The sequence below is a fragment of the Gadus macrocephalus genome, chromosome 21, assembly GCF_031168955.1.
Source record: "Gadus macrocephalus chromosome 21, ASM3116895v1".
Lineage (NCBI taxonomy): Eukaryota > Metazoa > Chordata > Actinopteri > Gadiformes > Gadidae > Gadus > Gadus macrocephalus.
The window spans coordinates 17,085,226-17,111,668 of record NC_082402.1 but is presented as its reverse complement, the minus strand read 5'-3'; the positions used below and the strand labels follow the sequence as shown (position 1 = coordinate 17,111,668).

At 42.1% G+C, this 26,443-nt stretch overlaps 3 protein-coding genes and 1 long non-coding RNA gene across 7 annotated transcripts in view; 1 reads left to right on the top strand and 3 right to left on the bottom strand.

The window, feature by feature from the left end:
• The window catches only part of si:dkey-119f1.1 (Structural maintenance of chromosomes protein 6-like), a 201,691-nt gene that overhangs the window by 61,788 nt on the left and 113,460 nt on the right, over nt 1-26,443 (bottom strand). The window lies entirely within an intron of this gene.
• On the top strand, nt 8,958-19,261 carry acp1 (acid phosphatase 1). 3 transcript variants are annotated; one of them, XM_060041296.1, is made up of 6 exons: nt 8,958-9,073; nt 11,025-11,098; nt 13,157-13,270; nt 15,474-15,535; nt 17,239-17,344; nt 18,964-19,261. In XM_060041296.1, the coding sequence occupies exons 1-6, from the start codon at nt 8,989-8,991 to the stop codon at nt 19,039-19,041; spliced, it is 519 nt and encodes a 172-aa protein (XP_059897279.1). In that variant the 5' UTR covers nt 8,958-8,988; the 3' UTR covers nt 19,042-19,261. The 3 variants fall into 3 exon arrangements, with proteins under 3 accessions (XP_059897279.1, XP_059897278.1, XP_059897281.1); XM_060041295.1 differs by lacking the exon at nt 13,157-13,270 and adding an exon at nt 12,988-13,101; XM_060041298.1 differs by lacking the exons at nt 13,157-13,270; nt 18,964-19,261 and adding exons at nt 12,988-13,101; nt 18,311-18,957.
• Nucleotides 11,507-14,776, bottom strand: LOC132449590 (uncharacterized). Its single transcript, XR_009523611.1, has 2 exons — nt 14,344-14,776; nt 11,507-11,817 (listed from the first exon to the last, which is right to left on the bottom strand). It is a non-coding gene; the product is annotated as an uncharacterized LOC132449590 (long non-coding RNA).
• On the bottom strand, nt 21,395-24,231 carry LOC132449860 (ALK and LTK ligand 2-like). The gene is made up of 4 exons (XM_060041695.1): nt 22,972-24,231; nt 22,752-22,805; nt 22,530-22,610; nt 21,395-22,335 (listed from the first exon to the last, which is right to left on the bottom strand). The coding sequence occupies exons 1-4, from the start codon at nt 23,237-23,239 to the stop codon at nt 22,271-22,273; spliced, it is 468 nt and encodes a 155-aa protein (XP_059897678.1). The 5' UTR covers nt 23,240-24,231; the 3' UTR covers nt 21,395-22,270.

Genomic DNA, 26,443 nt, shown 5'->3' with positions numbered 1-26,443 from the left:
CCATGCACTTCTACGCGAGCCATGTGCATTTGTTTTCAAAGAAGCCGGCGAATGCGTGGAGCCATGTCCGAAGTAGATGTTCATAAAGTGTAGGCAAGGTTATACATTTTTAAAATGGTGTATTTGTATTGCAATAAACATAAATCCATCCTTTTTTATAGTTTTATAGAATTTATATCCTAGATTATAATTGTTTTATCTTAGGTTGAACAGACTGGATTCGGGGATTCAGTCTGTATCTGGGGGACGAGACAGACGAACAGCAAAACACCCATGGAAACAAAGGTGTTTATATGATTGCAACCAAGCAAGCTAGAAACATACAGGGCTCACAACAAAACGGTCGAGAAAACAATTTTCACAGGGCTCACAACAAAATGGTTGAGTAAACACATTTGTACAGAGACAATCAACATCAAGAATACCACGAAGACAAAGTTCACCCAAGGGTACTTTCAATTTCAAAAGCAACACGGCCAAGTCGGCGTCTGATTTGCAGTCTTCTTTTTCTTTCAGTTCACGCTATTCCTGAAAAGCTTGCCCAACGTTTACTCGTGTCTGGCCTCTCTGTCGGTCAGTCTCCCTTTTCTCTTCTTCTGTTCCTCCGACATTGGGTTTCTCTGGCTCTTTTTAGTCGGCTGATCTATGATGAATGTAACAATCCCTTAGTTACTTGTGTTTATATCAAGCCGGTTCCGTGTTTGGGGGTCTGTGCCGTAAAGCAATTAGTTACTTTGCGAGACCCGAGATTCCTGCGAGAGTGGGCGGCGGGTCGCCGGCAGAAACATATTCCTTTTCTCCGCCAAGATGCGCAAGGGGGAGTCGAAACAACGAACAATCGAACAAAAATGTATAATAGAACCATCGCAATGACTCTTAGCCTGTTATATTAAGGTAAATCAAGCCAAAAAAGTTGCATAGTTCCCCTTTCACTCGTGTCTGATCTCTTTTCTGGTCCATTCTTCTTTTGTTCCACCGACAGTCGCCTCTTGGGTCCCTTATCAGTCGATTGATCCATGATGAATGCAACAATTGCCTCGCAACTGGCTGTTTATATCTAGCCGGTGCCATGTTTGGGTGTGTCTGTGCCGTAAAGCATTTTCGAAACTACAATCCGACTACATTTTCGAGGCCGGATTGTGTCGGTCCGAACAGAGCAAGTTGCATATGCGCTTTTTCCTTGGAGAGGTGACATGGGGCAATGACACACCCACCAAACGACCCAGAAATGGTTGCCGAACCATCAGAATAACTCTCAACCAGCATAATTAATGTAGTTTTGGCTAAAAAAGTTGCATAGTGGGCCTTTAACACCATTTTGGAGATATTTCTAACTATATATACATATTTTGAGTGCTTTATGTACTCATTAATCGAATCTTCCGGTTAACCTGCACCATGGGCTTTAAAAACGAGAAAATTCGCTCATCCTTGTACAGAATGAAGAGGTGCTGTACAAAAACGTAATTATACAGTAGTTTGCATCAAAAAAAATTTTTTTTTTTTTTTTAAAGCTCATAAAATAATTTGGGTCGCACATAAATTGACAGGGTCGGTCGGAAACCGTAACCAAACAAAGAAATTGTTTAGGCCCCATCAGCCTGAATCTCTGCTGCCTCAATCAGATAGTGTTTCTTCCAGCGTTTGACTACCTCCTCAGTTGAGGTCAACAGAGTACCATCCTAATTCTACATAGATTGGATGGTCCTCCATTTTCCCCTCCTGAGGTGCCGAATGGTTTCCAGAAACACTTGGTGCCGACCGAAAGTCCTACTCCATGGCCCCTCCGAACTTCTCTGACACCCGCTGCTTTGCCACCGACAAGGCAATGGCTGCAGCCCTTTGAGCCCATCGGTACCCTGCAACTGCCTCAGGAGTCATCCAGGATATCATATCCCGAAAGGCCTCCTTCAGTCAGACGGCTTCCCTGACCACCGGTGTTCACCATGGTATCCGAGGGCTACCGGCCCTTGAAGCACCCAAGACCTCAGCTCACAGCTCACGACGCAGCTTAAGCAATGGACGTTTTGAACACAGCACACTCTGGTTCAATGCCCCCAAACTCTACAGGAATGCCAGAAATGCTAAGCCGGAAGTGAAGATCCCTAGGAGGGCGGCCTCCCCCGGACGTTCCCAATTCTCCCGCACTACTTGTTTGGGATTACCAGGTCTGTCCAGAGTCTTCCCCCATTCCCTGAACCAACTCTCCACCAGATGGTGGTCGGTTGACAGTCCCACCCCTCTTTTCACCCCAGTGTCCAAAACATGCAGACTCAGATCAGGGGGGTATACCACGAAGCTCGCTGAACACTACGCACGTTGCGTAGGGCCCCGCAAATTTATTATTTATAATAAAGGCCCTGTGGAAAAAATAAATAATAATAATAATAATAATAATAACGTGACAACGTAACTGTCCGTCGTGGACGTCAGATAGCTACCCATGCGCATCATTGCATCATCAGTCTAGAAAGATGAAGCGGAGCTATCCCTCGGGGAATGAAAAAAGGAAGAGGAAGGAACTTGAAAATGAACTGCGGGAGCAGCAGTCAGGTAAAGCCTTTAACTCTCCTCTCCTGGTGGGAGAGAGGGAGGGACAGTCCGTGACTCCTTCAAGGGCCAGTGTATGCAACTCGAGAAAACTCTCACCTTCAACCTAGACTGTGACATCAGTGGAGTGGATCTGGCAAACGAAATCAAGACTTTACCTGACCTACCATCAGGTAATATGACTGCCTTGGAGCTGCTTTCTTTCCTTTGTGAGAAAAATCTGGAGGAAATCTATCCTAACCTTTGGATAGCCCTTAGAGTTGCTGTCACCCTGCCTGTGACAGTTGCCTCAGCTGAGAGGAGCTTCAGCAAGTTGAAGTTGATAAAAAGCTATCTGAGATCTTCCATGTCCCAGGAACGACTGAGTGGTTTGGCCATCATGAGCATCAACCATGATGTGGGGAAGCAAATATCTTACAATGACATAATTGATGATTTTGCATCCAGGAAGTGCAGGAAGGGACACTTTTAATGGTAATTGAAAACATTAAAATGTTTACATGCCCAACATTTAAGACTCTATAATTGTTTGTTAACACATTAAAGTTCGATTTGATTTGTTCTGATTTGGTCTGTATTTATTCTGAGTTGGACCAACAGGTGGCGATATGCAATATATTTAAAGGGGGGATGAGTGGAAGCACTGGGTGTCAGGTGCGACGGTTGAAAATTTTGGGGGTTCAGTTAGGAGGGCCCCTTGGCAGAATTTTGCCTAGGGCCCCATGGAGGTCTGAACCGGCTCTGGTTAAATGGTACCACGAAGCTCACTTTAGATTCAATTAGTTGAACCAGGTTTTCCGCTTTAGGTTCAGTGCGCGTTCACGTGAAAGGGGCGTTTTTTGCGTAATTTTTCTCACCTTTACGATAGATCAAGCAGTCTATATGCGTATAAGTGAAAAGATTCTGCATAATGTCTATAAAATAACTATGCCAAATGCAGAATTGTTCGCCATTAATCCAAATAGAATGATGATGATTTAAAAATGCATAAGCAACGTCCATACTACCTTATTCTAGCATTTAGGGAATTCACTTTAAATACACCCTATGTAAGAAATGTATAGCATGTTTTCAACCACTGAGAGGTAGCGGCTGTAGCGTAGTGGATTTGTATAAGACCCGAACGCCAGCGACCGGGGTTCAAATTCGCCGGTCTATCATCAGGCATTTTACCCCCATAGATGTGGTGCCAGCACGGCCTTGAAAATATGGGTTCAAGTTCGAAATAAGCCCAAAAATATAATTCCATAAGCTTTAGTGAATAAGTATTCCATATGCATGAGAAATGGGACATTTTAAGCTTCACATAAATTCGCATCACTTGGGAGTCGAACCCCCCGCGCAGAAATTCAAGACTGACGCGCTACCTCCACTCTAGCACTCTGTCACGGAGACGCAATGCGCAACAGTAAGCATTGTCTACATAAGGTCCAAAAGGACGATCAAATAACGAACACCCTCTGATGAGAATCTGTATCTCTTATGAAGAACCCCAATTTCGTTGTTTGCACAATGACAATAAAGTCTGAAATCTGAATATCGTCGGACAATGCCAAGGGATCGGTTCTGTCCCGTAAAACCGTCTGTCTCCGGAGAGACGCCTGTACGAGAAGTGCGCCGAGGTCCACGGGAACACCCTCAAATGGTGACGCCATTGTCAGAGGAGGGGCTAGGAAGCTGCGCACGCCGATTTAAGTAGCCGATCTCCGGCTAGACTAAGCCGAAAAACTGCTCCCGACCAGGTTTGGTTGCGAGCATAAGTCACCATGGTGATACAGCGACGCTAAAAGAGATCGACTTTCGTGGTACAACTAACCCAGGCTTGGAGCTCAACATACCTCGCTTAACCCTCTAAGCGAGCTTCGTGGTACAGGGCCCAGATGGTACCATCACAAAACCAATCATCGAACTTCGACCTAGCGTGCTCTGGTACCAGGTACACTTATGAGCATCTTTATGTTTGAACATGGTGTTTGTTATTGACAATCCATGGCTAGCACAGAAATCCAACAACAGACGACCGCTCGATTAAATATTTGAATCGCTTGACAGCACTAATTATTATATTTTTTTATTCATGTGGCCTGCAGTGGCGATATCGCACAGGTGTATTCCCACAGGCTCTGAAAACAACAGTCATCAAGCCATATCTAACTTGCCATTTTTAAGCAAAATCATTGAAAAAGCTGTTTATCAACAGCTAAATAACTACTTCAATCACTGGATGTGCCAAAATTGTCTTCAATTGAACAATGAAAAAACTGAAGTAATGGTCTTTGGTGCAAGGGATGAACAATTAAAAGTCAGTGCACAGCTGTTATATTAGAAAGCACACACCAAGACAGAAATCTTGGTGTACTCATAGACTCAGACTTTCTAAAACCACATTAAATTCCATACTGAACTTACTGACTAAGGTATAAATGTGAGACACATTTTTGACTGATAGATGCTTCTGCTTAAATTATTTGGGGATTTATAAATAACAACATGAGAAAAATAAATCTGAAAAAATCCCAATCCCAATGTATTGGCATTTTTAAGACTTTTGAAGGACTGATTAAATACATTTTAATACCAATACCATTTAAGCAAGGGCGTAACCACGCATTCTTTGGGGGGGTCGTGTCCCCCCCAATGTTGAGAAAATACTAACTTGTCCCCCCCAATATACAGCAGGATAAAATGTAAAATATATGTTCTCTTTTTATGAACCCTGTCAATGGATCGGTCTCTTGTTATGTCTTATTTATTTTCAATTTATTTCCGTTTGTTAAGTGTGTGAATCCCCCCTCCTAATTGTACACTTGTGCGATTTAGTTTGAAACCACCTCGCGACTTTCTGCGTTGTCATGGTTACCCCACACTCTTTCTTCAGTGAGAGCCAAGAAAGTAAAGTTGAGTAATGGAGGATTTGAGGTTACCTAAAAAGCAGAAGAAACTGGACCAACAGCCAAGCATACGCAGTTTTTTTCAGACAGTAAGTAACTTGATACCGAGCTTTGAGTAAGCAAATAAAACGAGTAGCCTCATAAAAGCAGAATATTAAATATAGCTCATGAAGGTCAGTCGCTGTTCTTTTGATAAAATGACATGGTTACCATGCAGGCAGCACAGAGAGAGAAGGAGAGAGACAGGCATGCTGAAAGCAGTGGCCAGACAGGGACATGCTCTGAACATGCAGGTGATCAGGTGAGTCATTTGAATGTAAGTAACGTTATTTAACGTGTTGGAGAGGAGGTAACGGACAATTTAAGGTTACTTAAAAAGCAGATAAAACTGGACCAGCAGCCGAGCGTACACGTTTTTTTTTTTCAAGTCTCTGATTTCAATTAGACTATTAGACTTCTCATTGTTAATACACACTTTTATTATAGAAATTAACCTGGACTTAAAAGTCCTCAGCAAATTTTTTTGTTAAAGTCTGTACATCACAAAAGTACATCAGTAGTTGTCCTAATTAAAATAACATTAAAAAAACATGCTTTGGGTATGTGGTATTTTTCCATTGGAAGCTATCCTTTTTGCTACAGTACGACTGGAAGAGCATAATTGTAATTGGTAGGTGTGTTTAAGGTCAGTAAGCAACTAACCAAAACAAAGTGTGTGTGTGTGTGTGTGGGGGGGGGGGGGGGGCGGGACAGACATTACATTATTACACTATTCCTTTAGATGTGAATTCAAATGGTCAATGTAGTCCTCGAAACTATGTTCTAAATGTCCACATTTTCATATATAAATACAGAATTAGGCAATGCACTTAACAAATAATAATAAAAAATTGGACCCCCCCAATGTCTAAACCATGGTTACGCCCTTGCATTTAAGGTATTATGTTAAGCATTTGTATGACTTTTGTATGATTTATTCTAAACATTTGCATAGCAATTAAATGACTTACTGGTAGATGTATGAAATCAATGCTTGTTAAAGGTCCCATGACATGCTATTTTATGTATTCTTTAATATAGGTATTAGTGGGCAACTAACACAGTATTCAAAGACGTTCCCGAAATTCAGCCGTGGTGCAGAGTTACAGCCACTCCAAGCCAGTCGCACATTGAGCTTCCCCCAAATGCGCTGTTTTGGTGTCTGTAGCTATAATGCAAATGAGGAGGAACGAGGCGGGTCAAGGAGGAGGGTGGGGGTGTGGCCCTGAGCAGCTTGCAGCCACGGTACCATGCGCTCTTTTTACAGTGCATGTATCGCAATGGCGAGGCGCACACAGCCTTTAGCCGTGTTCTGTAAATATTCTAGAACACACGGGAGTCCTGGAGCTCTATATCTAAATATTATCATATAGCCTACATAGATATCTATATCATATAATATATATTATCACGGCCAAAAGCTGTGTGAGCCGATATTATGAATCTCAAATGACCGCGTTGGGTTCTCCGACGTTCCTGGTTCTTCAACGTCCTCATCAATGTGAATTAGACTGAACCGCGACAAGGAGGAGAAAGGGATCGTTGCCGGGCAGCGCTTAGGCACCTCCGCCTCCGGCAGTGGTCCCTCAGCGGGGCTCAAGCGGGAGACATTCGCCGCCAACAATCCCTTTCTCCTCCATGTCGTGGTTCATGTTCTTGAGGGAGTCAAAGCCAAAGTTCCTTCCCCCCAATTCATTCTCAACCTTGGCTGAGATAACCCCCAATACGAGTCTCGTTGTAGAAATACCAGAGACGAGAGTCCGATGTGTTATGCGCCATAACACCAAAAGCAGAACGGTTATCCAAATAACAAGGAAGTGTACAACACTCTATATCTAAATAATATCGTATAATACATAGAAATCTATATCATTTAATACATATTATCACGGCCAAAAGCTGTGTGCGCCTCCAGACGATATTATGAATCACAAACGACTTTGTCGGGTTCTGCAACGTCCTGAAGTCGATGCCTGCTGCCGGCTGCCCGCTGCCGGGCGATGGTGCCTCGCGGCAACCGGCGGCATGTCGCAGTTCATGTACTTCAGCGAGTCAAAGCCAAAGTTCCTTTCCACACACACACACACACACACACACACACACACACACACACACACACACACACACACACACACACACACACACACACACACACACACACACACACACACACACACACACACACACACACACACACACACACACACACACACACACGTGGCGCTCGCACGGTCGAGTCTCATTGGCGGGCCAACGTCTCTGGGCGGGCCAGGCAGAGTAAGGGGAGGAGCTGAGATTCTTGGTGACGTCATAAATACAGACATTCCAAATCAGCGCAATTGAGCCTCCGTTTTTTCAAAGGCGAACAGAACAGCTAGTGCTCGTTTTACACCAAACGCAAGTTTTAGCCATTGGGGGACCATAGGCAGGCTAGGGGAACTCATATTTACGTTAGAAAACCTCATAAAGTGAGATTTTCTTGTCATGGGACCTTTAAAAACAACAGTCATCAAGTCACTTCTAAGAAAAGAACGATATAGATACATAACTCATGAACAATTATAGGCCCATATCTAATTTACAATTTTTAAGCAAAATCATTGAAAAAGCTGTTTATCAACAGCTAAATAACTACTAACTTCTTAGCAATGAATACATTTACATATCGCTGACACACACCGGCTACTGAGTGACACGCATGCGCATTTAAATACATCGTTTACAGGAAGTGCGTCATTATTGCGCACCTAGGACCCCCGAGCCACACACACCGGCTGTTTCCCAAAGTGAAGGCTGCAGCCTTGCTAGGACGCGTCCTTGCTAGTCGCGTCCTATGGAGATGAGACTAAAGTGCTAGCTCGAGTGCTTCCTATCGTTTGTAACGTCGGACTTTGGGAACGACTTGGTAGTGTGTAAGCGCTTCCGCTTTTTAATACTGCGCTTGTAAACACGTGCGCTTATGAATAAAACATGGCAGCAATCAAGCTGATCGATATTTATTTGACTTTTGTCTGACACACACACACACACACACACACACACACACACACACACACACAAAAACACCAGCAGTGCAATACATTTGACCTTTCAGATTCTTCAGTTCAATTCATTTTACATCTCGTATTTTTAGCAATGATTTGCGCTTTTCATTCAGCGGTCACTTGTGTCCAACCATTTACATTTTCTTAAATGGTGTGCATGTTTACATTGTTTACTCCATTTAGACTTTTGAACTTCTGTTCAAATCCCTTCACTTTATTTAAGCCATTTAACATTTCTTTATGTCTTAATCTATGTGGCTTTATTAAAAAATATTTTCAACCTCACTTTGTACTACAGCACTCACTACCGCATTTTCTGCAGGAAATGCATTTTCTAGTTATTGTTAGTATCGTTAGTATTATCATTAATAATGAATATAATTATTCAGTTATTGAACTCCATGGATTTAAGAATAACATCACAATAGTTTTTAATAAGTAGTAGTAATTTTTAACAGGCACACATGTCGTATCCTATTGATTGGCAAAGGACCCTTCAAAGCAACATGGCGGCCACCGGTGGGAAGTCGGTTTTGTTCGTGTGTTTGGGTAAGAACCGCTCTGGCTCCTCGTCAGAGCTCACTGCGATGACAAATAACATGTTTTAACGTATATCATAATAATATTTTCAAAAATATGTCACGGTTGGCCAAAGAGCATCTGTGCCAGCCCTTAACGAGATTAATGAAACGTCAGCCAACAGAGCTATCACATACTAGCTGGCAGGTTCTACATCACTATTGTATTATTATTTACTGCTAACAGGCCGGGTTTAGGTTAAATGTCTCAAATTGTGTGACCCGTTTCCTCGCAGGGCCGACGGGTTTTGACGCTATTGTTTAAAAAGGACAACAACTCTTAGCTGGCTGTGGGTCGTAGTTCATTTTAGTGCCTGGTTGATATTCAATTATTAACATTAAGCTGCGCCACATACAGCGCTGCTTGAGATGACTGATCACATTGGGTACAATTGTTCAAGTGACATTAAATCAAGTTGTCAATAAGTGGGTCACACTGTAATTGACTCCGCTCTACGTCACACACGTGTGATGGTGTAACCGGTTAGTATCTGGCGTTGTCTGCGTTGTGTTTGGATGAAGAGGCCCAGACCAGGATATCTTTGGAGGCGATCTCCGTTTCTTCTGACAAAGGTGTAAATAACAACACTATCCTCCGGTCAACTCTTATTAGCGAGAGCTCTTACACAAATTAAATAACATGAGAAATATGTTAGCGTACGACACTAAGTTTAAGCTAACATGTAAACTTAAAAATGTACTTTAAAAGAGGCTAAAACATTGACATTTCTGTGACCACAGTGTCGCTCACCTCTCCCAAGGAGTACAACATCAAAAAGGGAGAGGCAAAAGCGTGAAGCAATTTTATAGGGGGGACCCATGAAAGTGAACGTCGGGGTACAGAAACTGAGTCTCAAACGTTCCACATATTGACTCAGGAAATGTCAGGTTCTAACTATTAAAAAAGAAATTGTATAATTATAATACTACATATTACTGTTGTATATTTCACTCTGTTACACATATTACTGCTGTATAATTGGCTCTGTTACAATGGAACACATCACACATAACGTGTTGATTTGGGTAGCCATGGCATCTGCTAGTGTTGGTCCACTGTGCTTTATTCAGTCCAGATTCAACACTGCCGTCAACCAGTTGGAGCACTTCATGCTTGGAGATGCTGACTTCTTTTTCCAGCAGGACTTGGCACTTGCCCAAACTGCCAAAAGTACCAAAAACTGGTTCAATGTCTTTGGGATTACTGTGCTTGATCGTCCATCAAATTCGCCTGACCTGAACCCCATAGAGAATCTATGCCATGAGAAAGATGAGACATGATGAGACCGAACAATGCAGAAGAGCTGAGGGCCGCTATTGAAGCATCCTGGTCTTCATAACACCTCAGCAGTGCCACAGGCTGATAGCATCTATGCAACGTCGCATTGAGGCAGTAATTCATTCAAAAGGGCCCAAACCAAGTACTGAGTACATAAGCATTATTATTATTTTCAGAGGGCTGACACATCTGTATTTAAAAACCTTATTTATTGATTTCAATTTTTCTGATAATTTTAATTTGAGGTTTTCATAAGAAGTAAGCCATAATCATCAAAATTATAATAAATAAAGGCTTGGAATATCTCACTTTCCATGTAATGAGGTATATTGTATATTAGTTTCACCTTTTCAGTTGAATTATTTTTGGGGTTTATCATCGCTGTGGAATGCAATTACTTTAAGTCGCTATAACCAAATTCCCCTCACGTGAACAAGAGCTAGGCTACTGCTTCTCTGCACGTCAATGCACATGGCTGATGGAATGCAAAAGCTAACCAAGCCATCGTTAAATTCTGAATTTAGAATCAAACAACTTTACAGATATCTGTGTATTCCTTTTTAAATATACATGTCCAAAGATTTTCTCATGCCCCATGGCTGATTTTCAATCATGCTTTGTTTCTTCTTGTGCCTTTTAAAAGGGAATATTTGCCGATCCCCGATTGCTGAAGCAGTATTCCAGAATATGGTGACTGATGCTGGGACTGTGGACAAGGTGAGAACATGGGGATTTACTATTTAGCATAACTATTTATTATCATTCATTTTTATTCATGCTTTGGGGATGATATACATATCATAGTCTAATTATATATTTTACAAAACTTTTAAAAAGCAGTATTTTCTAACCAATGTCAATCCTTATTACCAGTGGTTGAGTTGTAAAATAAAAGCCAGAGAGGATTGTGGATTTTAACTTTTAGGGACAGATCATTTGTGCTGATGACAGCGCATATGGTGGGAGACCAACGGTGTGATAATTATTATTATTATTCTATATTTTTAAGAACGATGACTGCTGTCATCGCTCTTATTTTATCCCAAAAAACGCAGCTGATCGGACGCATCAAACGATTCGGAGGCATGCATTTCATTTAAGGATTTTAAAAACTGATTCTTATTATTATTTTTTTTTATGCATTCGGCAGAGAAGTGAGACTTGCGTTGCTCACGGGTTGGAATGAAAGGCAGAAAACGGGACAGAGTTGCCTGCGGAAGTGATCTTGCCTGCTTCACGCTACCAGTGTCTATCTCGTATGGTGTGGAATGAGAGCTTGTGAAGGCACTATTGCGCAAGCACGCAGGCGCGCAGCAAGCGTGCCTGCGTGTGTGCTTGCGCAATAGTACGTGTAGTGTTTGTAATGCTATTGTGAACCAGCACCAAATCCTTCCATTTTTTCTCACTGTCAATTGAGTTCCGAGAAACACCCCTACCTCGCCCGATACTGCCCGAGAATGCAGTATCGCTGTCAAATCTGTTCCTGGGAAAAGTAACGTTGCGCCGAATTGAAAAAGGTACTACTTTTCGTCACCATATTTTCAGTAGTTACGCCTAACTTGAGTCTCTCTTGACTTACCTTCCGTGGTACTTTTTGTCTTCTAAAGCCGAAGTCCCTCAGGTCAAGCTTTCCTTGTCGCTTGGCCTTGATGCTGAAATCACCTGCGCATGCTGCGTATGTCGCTGACTGAAGTGACATCAATTTGTGTGTAAATCATATAATAGAGGCACCCAAAATTTAAAGCAGCCAAGTATCAAGAGGGCAGATTGTTGAGTCGATTTCATTCACGGGCAATCTCTATACTCGATTATCAATGAAGAAATTGTCTGGAGAGCTTATTTTATGGGTCTTCATGTCGCAAAAAGATCCTTGATTCAATCTTCGCCGGAATTACAATTACACTTTAAGTAGTCAGCATTCACAGGGTTTGTAACTTTATGATGAACAAACACAGAGGGTATCAACGTCTCAACAGCATAGTGAACAAACACAGAGGGTATTAACGTCTCAACAGCATAGTGAACAAACACAGAGGGTATCAACTTCTCTGAACAGACGTTCTTAAATAGCTTATTGGTCAGAGGTTGCTGTAAAGTTGTCTCACAATATTCCGGACATCACAGTATTCCGGACACTTTTCTTGCAAATTCTATTTATAAATACTTCTGTGTCATCGGCAGTTTATATACCACTGTTATCCCTGATCCCTCCTCTTTCGACCACTCCCTTCTTTAAAGAGTCTGATTTCGGGGAAATCAAAGCAAGTTCCCAATATGAACCATTAGAAAATAGCAGGGGTAAAGTTTTACGGCTACACGCTTCAAATAATTCATATTATTTCTTACACAACATAGCCTATCACTTGATATTCAAATACAAAGTTCTCCATTTGTTTTACCGCCCCCGAAAATAATGAGACTCAGATGGAACATGTTGAGAATGTCGACCAGCCAACCAACTGACCCACCACCAGCCCCAATCCAGTCTAATGTTTAACTTGAAACCAAAATCAATGCAAATTCAATAATGTACTGTTGTAATATTGTTCAGCTCTGCGGCCATACATCCTAACCAGGGAAGGTTTTCCATGCTCTGCCCTGCCTAGTGGAGGATAGACAGTGCTGCCACCTCCACCTATGAGATTGGAAGTCCTCCCGACCACCGCGGGCAGGCCTGCATGAAGAAGCACGGCGTGCCCATGAGCCATATAGCCCGGCAGGTACCAACACCAAACTGTTAGCAGCAACTAGCCCCCCCTGCTTTGTGTTTTGCAGTGGTTCATAGACAGTGGTGCCACATCTGACTGGAATACAGGCAGTTCACCGGACAGCCGCGGTCTGGCCTGCCTAAGGTCGCATGGCATTGAGACAAGCCACAGGGCACGACAGGTGTGTGTGTGTGTGTGTGTGTGTGTGTGTGTGTGTGTGTGTGTGTGTGTGTGTGTGTGTGTGTGTGTGTGTGTGTGTGTGTGTGTGTGTGTGTGTGTGTGTGTGTGTGTGTGTGTGTGTGTGTGTGTGTGCGTGCGCCTCTTCACAGGCCTCGATACCTCAGATAATTAGCTAAATACTGTTCTGTAATTTAAATCAGATCCACTGCTGCTAATTTGGTATTACTTATTTTATGATGCACTCTCCTCATACAATGTTACTAAATCTGTATGTGGGTATTCTCATGAAACCTTTAACACTTGTTTAATGATATTAAGGAATTGTAATTATTTTACAGTGGTAAGAATAAGTTTATGCACCCATGCTAAAGTTGACTACAAATAGGAATAAAAAAATCATCTTTTGGAAATTGATCTTAATTGTTTATTAAAACAAATGAGGAAAAATCCAACCTTTTAGGCCACCAATTTTCTTTGAGAATGAATAATGTATCGTAAATAAATAATTATTCATTAAAATACAGGGCGCATAAGTACCCCTATGTTAAAATGAAAACCGGCCTGCCTCTATGGGAATTGAACATAGGGGTTCCTATACTTATGCACCCTGTATTTTAATGAAGAACATTTATTTATTTACTTACGATACATTATTCATTCACAAAGAAAATTGGTGGCCTCAAAGGTTGGATTTTTCCTCATTTGTTTAATTAAGGCACTAAGATCGATTTCCTAAAGATGATTTTTCTATTCCTCTTTTTAGTCAACTTTAGCATGGGTGCATAAACTTATCTTACCACTGTATATTGTGACTCCTGAGCAGGACCTAGGCGACTGCCTAGGGCGGCAAATGCATTGGGGGAGCCCTCTGGTGGCGCCCTTAATTAGTCAATTAAAATAAACGAAACAAACGGAGAAGGGAGGGGGCGCGGGAGCAATCGCCAGGGCGCCCGAAACCGTCACCGTAGTACGCAGGACAATGTCCCTTTCAAAAGCTAAGCCATAGCTCTTCTTTGTGACGTTGTTTGTAATGCTATTGTGAACTCTCAATTGAATTCTGAGAAACACCCCTACCCCGCCAAGCACCTCACATCGCAATGTGTTTCCCATACATAGACCAATGTGTTGCGCAGCGCCACAGAATGAACCAAGAGCGCCACAAATTGATTCCGATTTTTTTTTTTCACGGTTTTTAAATATAAATATTGTTCCGTTTATTAATCTCCGTGTAGCACTCTTCCTTCCTGTTATTCTCATTCACACACGCACACAGAGACAAGCGCGCATAAATGCCAATGATGTGCGGGTACCCTACCACTTATTGGATAAACCCACGTAACTGATACATGCACACGCACTGACAGCGGATTCGCCCGCGCCTCCTCCCAACGCGCCTACAAAGGAAAACCCGAAGCAGCGGGATATTTGCGATAAATGTGAAATGCGGTTATAGTTTATATATATAAACGTCATATATATAAATATATATGACACACACACACACACACACACACACACACACACACACACACACACACACACACACACACACACACACACACACACACACACACACGTCCTACAAGTCTCATCGGTCTATGAGACTTGTTGCTAGAGTTAACCAGGTTTGAGCTTGTTTCATTTCTATTTTCTCATCCGTTCCCCATTGTTGTCATTTCCTGTCCAACTCCAGTTGTCTTATGAGTTTGACCCACTGGACCCCTTCGTACGTACCGGGGCTGCGTGGTTTATTCCACCAGTTTCATTAAGTCATGCCCTGTCAAATACTCTGCACAACATCCTTAAAGATGTGCTGCTTTGATCTCCTCTTTATTACCCTGTCAATGTCTGCCTCTCTCTAGACCTTCTCTCTAACCTTTTTGGAGCATTATTCATCTATCTATTTTCCAACCACTAATTGTGATATTTAAAAACGGTATATTACATTAATTCTATATACTATATCTATCGCATACGACTCATGTTACTCATAAATTAATTGTATAGGGGCTTTATATTGTGAATAAGTATGTTGTTACTGTGATGACTACTCCCATTTAATTACAGCTGATGGATGTGGCGCATAGCAACAGTTATGAGACTGTCTGAGAGGCCCTTCTGCATGTCGTGGAGCACATGTCTGGACAGCCCCGCCTCCAAAGTTAACCTTCCCTCTGTCACATCTGTCCTCATCTCAACTCCAGGTGTCCAAGGAGGACTTCATGAACTTTGAGTACATTCTCTGTATGGACGACAGCAACATGAGGTACAGTTATTTGGCATGAGGTTGCGAGTGCTCTTTGTTTTTTTATTTTAAATTTTCATGAATCCAAATGTACTGGCCAGGCAGGCATTGTCGCAAACAATCCAGGAGGCCTCCTACATCAGATTCAACGGGCAAGCACAAAGCCCACACAGCCTTCATAGCTGCTCATTGACCAGGGACTTAAATACCATCTAAAACCTTTTTAAAGGCCATAATTAGCGTAATAATTCCATGTGCATTGCTGTGATGTGATAGTAGGGCAAGGAGAGAAACGTGGTCTTGACAATCATTCAGATGATGAGGGTGACCCTCACAGGCGTACGTTGGCTGTGGATGGAAACGATTGGTCTTTTGTCCGGGGTCGGGTCTGGCGGATGGGCCACTGTAAGGACAAACCAGGTTGCATAAAGACGGATCTCCAGTCCGCCTATTCCCACACACTTCAACACAGTCCCAGGGAGACAGCGACTGAGCCCCACATGTCGACGCAGGCTCCAGCTAATGAGCAATATCCATCCCCCCTAAGCTGCTTCCAAAGGCCAGGAGCTGGGTTATGTTTGGCTACTTTGAACATTGTAGGATCAGTTTGAGATCACATGCCCATGGCAGATCTGATCTCTAAGCAGCTTACCGAGTTCTTTGGATACCTCGTCTTGCTGTGTTTTTCCCCCCATTCCATCCATTTAAACTGTGAGCCAAGTGTTAAGCTGACCAGACTGGGAAAATAGACCTTAGGTTCTAGAGAAAGTGGGTGAAGTCTGCAGAGTAAATACATAAATAGATTTCATCCTGCTGTCAAGGTGCCTAATCAGGGGAACCTCTGTTCTAGCTGTCCTCTTCCTGCTTTGTTCCTGGTGAAATATGCCCTGGTTCTTTTTTTTCTTCTACTGCATCATAGGTCATCAGTTTGTTTTCATTGGATTATCGATGGTTTTCACTCGCATTGCGTTTGTCTGTTTGAACGCTCAGATCCATAAAAAACCACAACTACCCACATTTCCTCAGTGAAACTTTAAGCAGGTGTCTCAAAGCTATCTAAACAGATTCAAGTGTCTTTTGTTTCCAGTCTTAAATTTGCAGAAATAATTAATACTGATACTGTAAACGTAAATAACAGCGAAAGTCAAGGTCCTTTATTATCGAAACCTTGCTGGCATGCAACCCTGTCCAGTGCCAGGAACGATGTTCTAGAAAAAGTGAGTCTATAAAACTTTTAACTGCATCACATACTGATATTCAAGTCCTTGGGGTAAATTTTCACCATCTGCATTTTTCACAGTTGGAGAACCAGAAGTTGACAAATGGGGCAGCTGGGTAAATGGCTCCTCATAGTGTGCAACGGGTTGGCATTTCCTGCTTCCTCTCAGACAGGCTGATCCTTACCAAACAATTATATACATTGGTGTGCTTTCTATAGATAGACCCATAGACCTGGGATGCACCAAGCCCTTACATTCCTGCATTTATTAAGGATGGACTTTGGGGTGCACCGTCTTTTGGTATGAATTCCAGCACCTAGCTCAGGGTGAGTGGGTAACCAGGTACTCTGGGGGCTCAAGCCCCACCGTCGTCTGTAGCTGCTGGTGATGTTCATAATCCCCATCAACAGTCACTGGATCTTTTATTCATCATCTGTTGGACATTGTTTAAATTATTCTTTGTTTTGCTCAGGCTCTGTTTCAACCCTTGTTTTGTCTTTGCAGCGAGCTGAAAAGGAAGGCGAAATCTGTGAGCAACTACAGTGCCAAGATTGAGCTACTCGGTTCCTATGACCCCCAGAAACAGCTGATCATCAAAGACCCATATTACGTAAGTAGTGTTCTTGTTGGAGTGGGAGCACGCCCCTTTAAATTTGGAGATGAATCGTGATCGCTCTGCTCTTTCTTTTTAAATGCTGCTCTCCTCGAGATCTGGGAACAAGTGATAAGGATTTGGAGCCTTTTAAATGTTTCTCCTCTCCAAACTCTTTATAACCTCAGATCATTGTGTCCCCTCTGACATTCATCAGCCAAGTATACATAATGCAAAGATTTATTTGGGAGGCTTTTGTTGAAATACCCATTTTATTTGGCATCATCATTCAACGAGAATTGATCTGCTTTGGACTGCTGGCTCTTTGACATTATGATCCAACGAAAACCAACCTTGCCAGGCTTCAAATTATTAGTTTGTGTCCGAAGCACCAGTTGTTGGGCCAATCGTTCCTATTGAAAGGTGGTTAGTTGGCATTGGTATTGCCACTTCCACAAATCCTGATATTGAGACCATGCATCTCCTGACATCTTTATTGTCTTGCAACCTTGCAGGCATGTTCACTTTCCCCCATGGTGTATTTCAAATTTACTTTGCCTCTCCTGCCATGGCTGACACCAGCCCTGGCCAACCGTTATGGTGTGTTCCTGAATCCTCGGACGCCAGCCTTCCGAGTTGCACGTTTGACGTCACTTCCGGTCTCGGAGCATTCATAGCGTTCCTGTTCGTCATTGTGATTGTGGCATGAAATTGGCTAGTCGCTGTTTACTGTTAGCTACATTAGCCTCTTAAGCAAACCACCCCAAAAACAAACAACCCAACTTTACATTGTATTGCACACACAGCAAGACCATGCAATGTATTAATTGGTGACCGGAATAAAGTAGCAATAATCAAGTGTGTAAGAGCATTTAAAATCAACATTAAAATGACCTACGTGGTACAAATACAAAAAAAAAAAATCTCTTCACGGGCGCAGCCATTTTGTTGAGAGCGCCATCTCTGCTCTCAGTCTACTCTCAGATTTTTGAAAGATGAAGACAGAAAGGGGGAGTGCCTCCGAGAAATGTGGAAAGAAAGCTGGGAGATCTTCGACTTTCGACTCGGAAGTTCGAGGATTCAAGAACACACCATTAACTCTCCACTTCACTCCCCTCACTAATGTTTCCTTTTCTCTCCTGCTTGTTATTTTAGCCCTATGAATCCTGCCTAGTTAGGTCATATTGGCCCTATCATTGGCTTTTGGGTGTAGTTGGAACTAATTGGTGTCATCTTGGACCCATTGCCTTACAAACAAAATAAATGTGGTACTAAAATGTGAAGTATAAATAGTTTACAAACTTATAATGAGGGCCCAGAGACATTGAATGTATACTTATCAAACATCTAAAGGGGGCAAGAGATCATTTGTGATGACCAATAAGTCAAACTGTAGTGAAATGCAGTCGTCGGAAGACGCTGAGCTGATTTCAATTTCAATGACATCGCTTTGATCTTTGGTCATGATAAACCAAAAAACTGCATTGATTAAGGTCAATGTAAGATCAATTTAGTTTAAGATTGTTATCATATTCTGAGCCGGGCTAGCTCTCAGTTCTTTCAAAACAATGTGAAGCTTGCATATATTAAATTGGTCGCCGTTAAACATCATTTCTGCCTCCTTATCTCGCCTGAAGGGAAGCCAGGAGGACTTTGAAACAGTCTACGAACAGTGCGTGAGATGCTGCAAAGTGTTCTTGGAGAACAATTCCTAGCAACACCATGACTGGACCAATGCTATGATTGGCCCTCAATTGTTCATTATGCTATGTCCTCTTAACACATCAACTGAGCCCAACTAAGCCACTCGTTATAATACACTGGCCAAGACAACCCCTGTTTGTTTGGCAATGATCTTCAGGAGTTGCACTGTATAGGGATATAAGCTGTGTTTTGGTGATGAGAAATGGTCATAAATAAACTTTTTTAAAACAATTGTGGCTTTTTGTTTTATTAAAATGTCCATATAATCGATGAAAAGGATTCCATCTGATTCTCAGGCCAGCCAATAGATGGTGTCACATGACCCAACATTTAAGGAGGTTAAACTGTCTAGGTTAAAGGTCAAGACCAGGGTCAGAGTTAATGCTGGACTAAATGTTAATCTAGATGGGTATTATGGTGGATGTTTTGGGGTACATTTTTAGCCTTTTTCTATAATGTCTACATTGTATGCAAAAAGCCAGTGCCATTTAAAACATTCTAGATGTTTGTATTTCTATATGGCCTACAATAAATATGTTTTAGAAAAAAGTAAAAAATTAAAGCTGTCAATTTATTAATTTCATTGTAAAGCTAAAACAAAGGCTTCTAAAGTAATCCTATGTTTAGGAAATGTAATGTTTAAATACAAAATATTAAGCATTTATATGTTGCCTTTTTCCATTCCATTCACACTGGGACTTAATTAAGAGCTTTGACTAAAGCCTTGTTCCTAAAGACGCCTTCACAAATGTGCTCATTTTATTGTCAATGCAAACACAACAGAAGCCATTTATATTATATCAATGTTATAATTTATTAAATATATTTAATTTATTTAAATATATATGCTTTTCAACACCCACTTCATAAATGACAAACATGGTAGTTAGATTATTCCTTTCAAGCTTTGCCTTACAGTATACATATTGCACTTCGTATAGATGTTTATAATCTACAGAATATACACTGGAAACTCCAAAATATATTTGATAGAATATACAACACTAAACCAAGGTTTGTCGGGTGCTATTCATATTTAGTGAGTGGGGACCAGTGCTGAGAAAATGGTCCTGGGTTGTTTTTTTTCTCTCGTAACGACATCCAAAGATTAGAAAATGTTCCTTTTGGTGCAACTAATAATTGAAGAGTAGTTTTCAGTGTTAGCACAAGCAGACAAAGGTAGTAGGCCTTGGCCGAGGTCCTACATGGCGTGTTGTCCAGGAACAAGTGCAGTATGGCAGGCCCAACACAAGCTTCAACACACATCTGTAGACGTCAGAAACCCCTTTCTTCCAAAAAAAAAATTCAAAGTCAACCGAACACTGAAAAAATAATGCATCCCTTTTGATTATTTTAAGCAAAAAATTAATGCCACTTTGGTAATTTTCAGATGTTTGGTCGTGTGTGTCCACCTACATTTTCCTCTTCCATTTCACTTCCATTTCTTTAAAGTCTTTCCTTGGCTTTGGTTTTACAACCTCTTATAGGTGGTGGACCCTGGTTTTGGGGGGCTGTAGGTGGTGGGCCCCGGGTGTAGGGGACCTGTTGGGCTAACGATCCATGTCCAGGACGGTCAGACCACTGCAGGACCATTCTGGACCTTTGTGCATAGTTGGAAGGTCAGAAGGAGTTGGCCGCACACGGTACAGTCCAAGGCACTTCTTTATGCAGATGTGTTTGTTCTCCTTCTCGTCCTATTCCTCTTTGGCTGAGTTTCATGAGCACTGCTACAACCTAGAATGAAGAGGGAGTCGAATTTAGTCCACAACGAAGCATGTGAAGTCAATAAGGAGAGGGCTTGATTTTCCACAGCTGTGCACTGCACGCTTATCACTGCGTACACCCACCCTGTGTTTCTTTATGGAGTCAAGTAATGAGAGCAATAAGTACATATCGTTTATAAGATCACATGGTCAATAACTGGGACCCCCATCAGTGCTTGCGATCCTACGGAAAAAGTACTCATAATTTCCTTTAACTTAAAGGACAAATCCTGTGTAAAATGGATTTGGGATATGTTTTGTATGATAATGAGTTGGAACGTTCGTTATGGAGCACAAAAACCGCATATAGACGCATCCTTCAGTTGGCTGTTTTTAGCCAATTCTATCAAAACGCTATAAACTCGGAACGATAGGGGCATGTTTTATGGTAAAAAACTAAATCGCTAATTTAAACCACTTTAAAGGCTAAAAGTAGACCGACACTTCTTTGGTAGTATAATAAGGGTCATGACATATAAAATTAGGCATTGATAACTTTGTAAGTGCACAGATTGTTTATTAAAAAGGACATTTTATACACACAATACCATCAGTAGATCCCCCGTCGATGCCAGACTCGATAGGTAGATTAAACAATCTGTACAATAACAAAGTTATCAATGCCTCGTTTTATATGTTAAGACCCTTATTATACTACCAAAGAAGTGTCGGGCTACTTCTAGCCTTTTAAGTGGTTTAAAATAGCGATTTAGTTTTTACCATAACAAATGCCCCCATCGTTCCATGTTTATAGCGTTTTGGTAGAATCGGCTAAAATCAGCCAAAGAATGCGTCTATACGCGCTTTTTTGCTCTCAAACGAACATTCCAAATCGTTATCATATTAAACATATCCCAGATCCATTTTACACCGGATTTATCCTTTAATGCTAAAGGTTACTTAATTTCTGCTGTTTTATCGCTATATTTAGTAATGTTTATGAATATTTTCTGCTACCATTATATTGTCTGCTTATTTGCCCGTTTTATCTGTACTTGTACTATTACATCTCATTGAGGGTCATTTTTCATTCCTTGAACAGTTTACGAAAGTCTTTGCTCTTTATCGTCTTCTGTAACATCATGACCTTCGTAATCCAGGCGTTTGTAAATTGGTGGTTCGTTGCTTTTTTTGCACCAGCCGAGAGACATTGCGAAACTCATTCATCCATGCATTTATTTCCGGTCTTGATAACTGTGATTCCCTTGCGGGATGTCTTAGCAAGACATCCCTGAACCGCCTGCCAGTGGTCCAACGTGCTGCCGCTCCTGACAAGTCCTCCATGAGGTCTCCAGGGACACCTTGGCTCATCTCCTGACACTGGCTTCCCATCAATTTCAGAATCCTGTTCAGGATTCATTTGAGAATGGTTTAAAGACCATCCATTCACTCCCTCAGTAGAGACTGGTCTATATCTATCCATATATCCATCCAATCATTCATGTAGGAGAGAGTCTCTTGGTGTACCTGGAGGGTGCTACCCATCAGTGCACTGTGGGCTGCCCGCTAACCGCCGGAGGAGTCGTGCACACCTTTTGAAGTCTGAAAAGAGAGTGAAGAAATTAAAGCATGTCCATGTATAAATAAAGAAAACTAAATATATTTATTTATTTATTCATTTATTTATTTTGAAATTGAGAGATAATATTCTGTTGTGTGTATCAGCCCGGATCCTTTATGAGAATCATTCAGACATTCAGACAGTAATCTTGGGGGGTATTTAGTCCAGGACTTACAGGTAGGTGTTGTACAGTCCCGGGTGCTGTGGTACAGCCTGTAAACGTGCTTCCGACACTTTGGACTGAAGTACAGAGGTCCTTGAGAAATAAAAAACAGATTCTGAAATCCAAGTCACTCTCCCCGTAATTTCCATTCGTTTCAGAGACATTAGTTATCATTCCTCATTAGCTTATTTTTTTTATTGTACTATCTCCCATGCTCACACACACTCTCCTTACCTGTTAAGTGTTGTATAAACTTTTCTTTCTTTGTGATATCTCTAGCTGATATTTCTGTGCGAGATAAAAAGGTGGGAAAAGGCGGGGGGGGGGGGGGGGGGGGGAGATGGTCAGCTTCAAAACGATTAGTCCAACTAAACATCAATACCACTTGGAAATGTTTTCCAGCAAGTTGTAGGAATCCACGGCCAGCTCTCCCACTCCAAAACAGCCTACTCACCCACAGGAGTGTCCGCCCTTTCGGTTCCAAAAGTGCGTAAAACCCTTGTCCCGGTTGGAGCTTCCCTCCTCGCTGCTGACAAGCGGTTGGCCGTCTCGCTGTGGCTGTGTGTGTCCCGGCTCCTGTCCAGGTGTTTTACCATCGCAGCGTGGTGCCTCAGGCTATGTTCGTTCCTCGCCACCGTGGCAGATTCCCTGGTGTCTCCAAAGTGTGCGCTCAGAGCGCAGAGCAGCAGGAGGCCCATGGCGAGGTGTTGGGGTCCGCTCATCGCTGTCTTGGACTGATTGACAATGAATTATTCTTCTTCTTTGGAAATGCGTTTTAAAAGACACATGTGGAAAATAGGTTGGAGGAAAAATAAAGAACCGGTCCTCTAGTGCATAAAGGTTTCCTCACACGCGTTACATTCCTAGGAAAGGATGCATTTTAACAGGCCATGTTAGGCTGTACTGAAGTTTTGAAACGATCGGAGCCAAGGAACTTGAAGCGCGTCCAAAACCATGAATCCAAAAGCTATTCCTTATTATATGGTATAGTCCAATGAATGAATATGATGTATTTATCACTATCAAACTAGTAGGCTGTCATTTGTAGTCCTCCAGGAGTGGAAACGAGCAGAAGGAGCTGCCGTCCGTTCCACCGGTGAGATGTAGTGAGCTCTCCAAAGGTCCGATGGTCTGAGGGTCCTCTCTCTCTTTATCCTGACTGAGGACCCCAGTCCCATGAGGATAACTCCGCAATCCAGTCTTTAATTACAACAACATCGGGAGATACCCGTAAAGGAAAAGTTCACTTTAGTTTCCCGAACATCGATCCTCCAGTCCTCAGTCTGCTTCTCTCCTCCACTCTGCGTCTGAAGCTCTTCGCCCCTTTCACTGAAATCGCATCAAGCGAAAAGCAGAGTTGATACTGGCCTCTCCTCTCTATTGTCCTCAGAAACGACCTTGGTGTTCTAAGAAAAAACAGTCCGGTTTGCGTTTCTTGTGTTTTTTTTAATCAATAATAGAATCGATATCCCGGTCACGCACTCCTTATGCTTGGACATGAATTACGCACAGCTGTTTGTAACACCGCTCTGGGCGTGCGGTTTGGATACTAATTTCCCTCCCCTCAAAAAGTGTTGGACTTCTCTGCTGTATCAAAATGCACTGCTTAATAAAACAACAATTATAACCTCGATGTTTTATCATACTCAAGATATGTTGGAAATCACAGCAATGTTGAAATTCCCCAAATGCTCACTCATGCAACAAGTGCCCGGACGCGCCATGAATGTTAAGGCGATTTAGGTGCGACTTAAGTCGTGAGGTTGCACTGTAGACCCATGGCCGGGTCGCTAATCACAATGTCATGTCTTTAGTCGACATGTCATCCTGTGAATTAACACCTGGTGCTGAAAGGACAGCGCACGACTGTGCCGTGCGTCAATCAAGCATAACTCATGCTTATTTTGGTTTCAAGTGGTTAAATTAAGATCCATGTTATGTGTTGATATCAAGCGCCTATAAGTAGTAATAAAAAAGAAAAAGTCAAAAAAATATATCATAAGCAAACCAGACCCTTGTTGCAAAGCGTGGTTGAATATGTGTTGTTCTTCCATTCATCATGGGTCTGGCACCTTCATTTACGAGGGCACAGGTTAAACTAGTGAAGACAACACGTTGACTCTAGCTCGTTTTTTGACACATATAAATGAAACAGCTGCTACCTAGTCAATGTTACGGTTGTGGCCTGCTTTAGGGTCAACACAAATAGGAGTTATGTCCACAATTTAGTAAACCACTTGTGCTCTGGTATAAAGGCTGCATAAACATAATAAGTGTTATGAGCGACACCTTCCTTGTGATTAAACCTTTGTGAAAAGGTTATATTGTGAGGGAAAATGGTTGAAATAAGTGTGACCATTGACACTTAAGAGGTAATACGATCAGAGCACCCATAACCTGCAAAACTTGCTGTGATTCTTGATTTGTTGGCTTTATTCCTGTCAATAGAGTTTCCTATTGGTCGATATAATCGTTAAGAAATTAGCTTTAGTCTTTTATTGCCCAGTTAACCCATCTGTATAATGGCGGGACTGGAATTTGTTATTTCAGATCCGGGGTTCATACTAATCTCCAGAGACCACTTTGTTGTCACAAAGGAGGTAATATAGGGCTAAAGGGGGTGACATACTAAAATCACATATCTTTAAACGTCAACTAGTCCGCATGTACCTTGGTTTGGTAACCTATGGTAAGGTAACCTTTGGTAACCAGCCACAACTTGAACCAGACAACTACTGGACAAGGCATAATAGGCATCAGCAGAGAGTTTGATGCTGGCCCTGTTTGACTTTGTTCAGGCTGAGCCCGAGCTGATACAACAGATGCTTATTGTTTAAGCAGGGTTCACTGTGAGGCACAAATCTATAAGGTATGAGTCAGACCTGACTCACAGGTCTGATTCCATATCCATGGGTCATTCCAACCTGAGTCTTTATCCCTCCCTTTGGTTGGATTTATTACACATGCCCTTTTAATAGCATACCTCCTGAGGCCAGAGACGTGGATCTCTGAGATCAGAACTCTTAGGAGTATGGAGGTGTGGGTGCATGTACCCCTGAAGCTGACATGACATTGGACAAAAGAAAAGATGTTCTTCAGAAAAATAGAAAGAAATGGAAAAAATAAGTGGGAGAAAGAATTTAGCCCAACAGACATGACAGCTTCCCCTCTAACCTTGTGGTCGAGTTGCATGTTTGAACTTTCTTCAATAACTCCATACCGGCCTGGGTGATCATCATAACTGTCTCTCCTTGCTTCAGTTACATCTGAGATATCATTTGTCCAAATCACTCTGTGGTACCAATTCTGCTTAAGACATTTTGTGTGAATGTGCCTGCAACAATTGACATTGTCATTTTGACAACGGATATTTGTATTACCGGATACCCTTCCTCTCACTCAGCAGTGCTCCACCTTCTCGGCCCGTGTGACCCCATTTTTAGCTCTGAACATTCTTTCAACCCCCAACCTTTTACATAGTTGTGCATCTACTTTATATCCTTTTAACCACATCAACATCTGCCTATAATATCAATGTCCCAGTGAACGCACATCGTACCACACTAACTGAATCAGTAGTTTGTGACTATGATCAATTAAATATTGTATTGTTTTTACTGGACCTTTATGAGACCCTCTTGTTTTGTTATTTGAATCAACATTATATTTAAATTCAAGCCTATAAGGCATGAAGATTCCATGCCTCCATCCATCAACACCAATTGGGGTCCCCCCCTATAGGTGGACTCTAATCTCTGATCCCCTGTTCCCACCTCCCATCTCCCGCCACAGCAGGCTCGCTGTGCAGCTGGTCATCAACTCCCTGCCCATGTGTTTTTGGTCATAATAAGTATTCTTCTGATACAATACAGACAGCAGTTACCTCCCACCCCCTACCTAACTTCCTCCCTTCCTCCCTTCCTCCC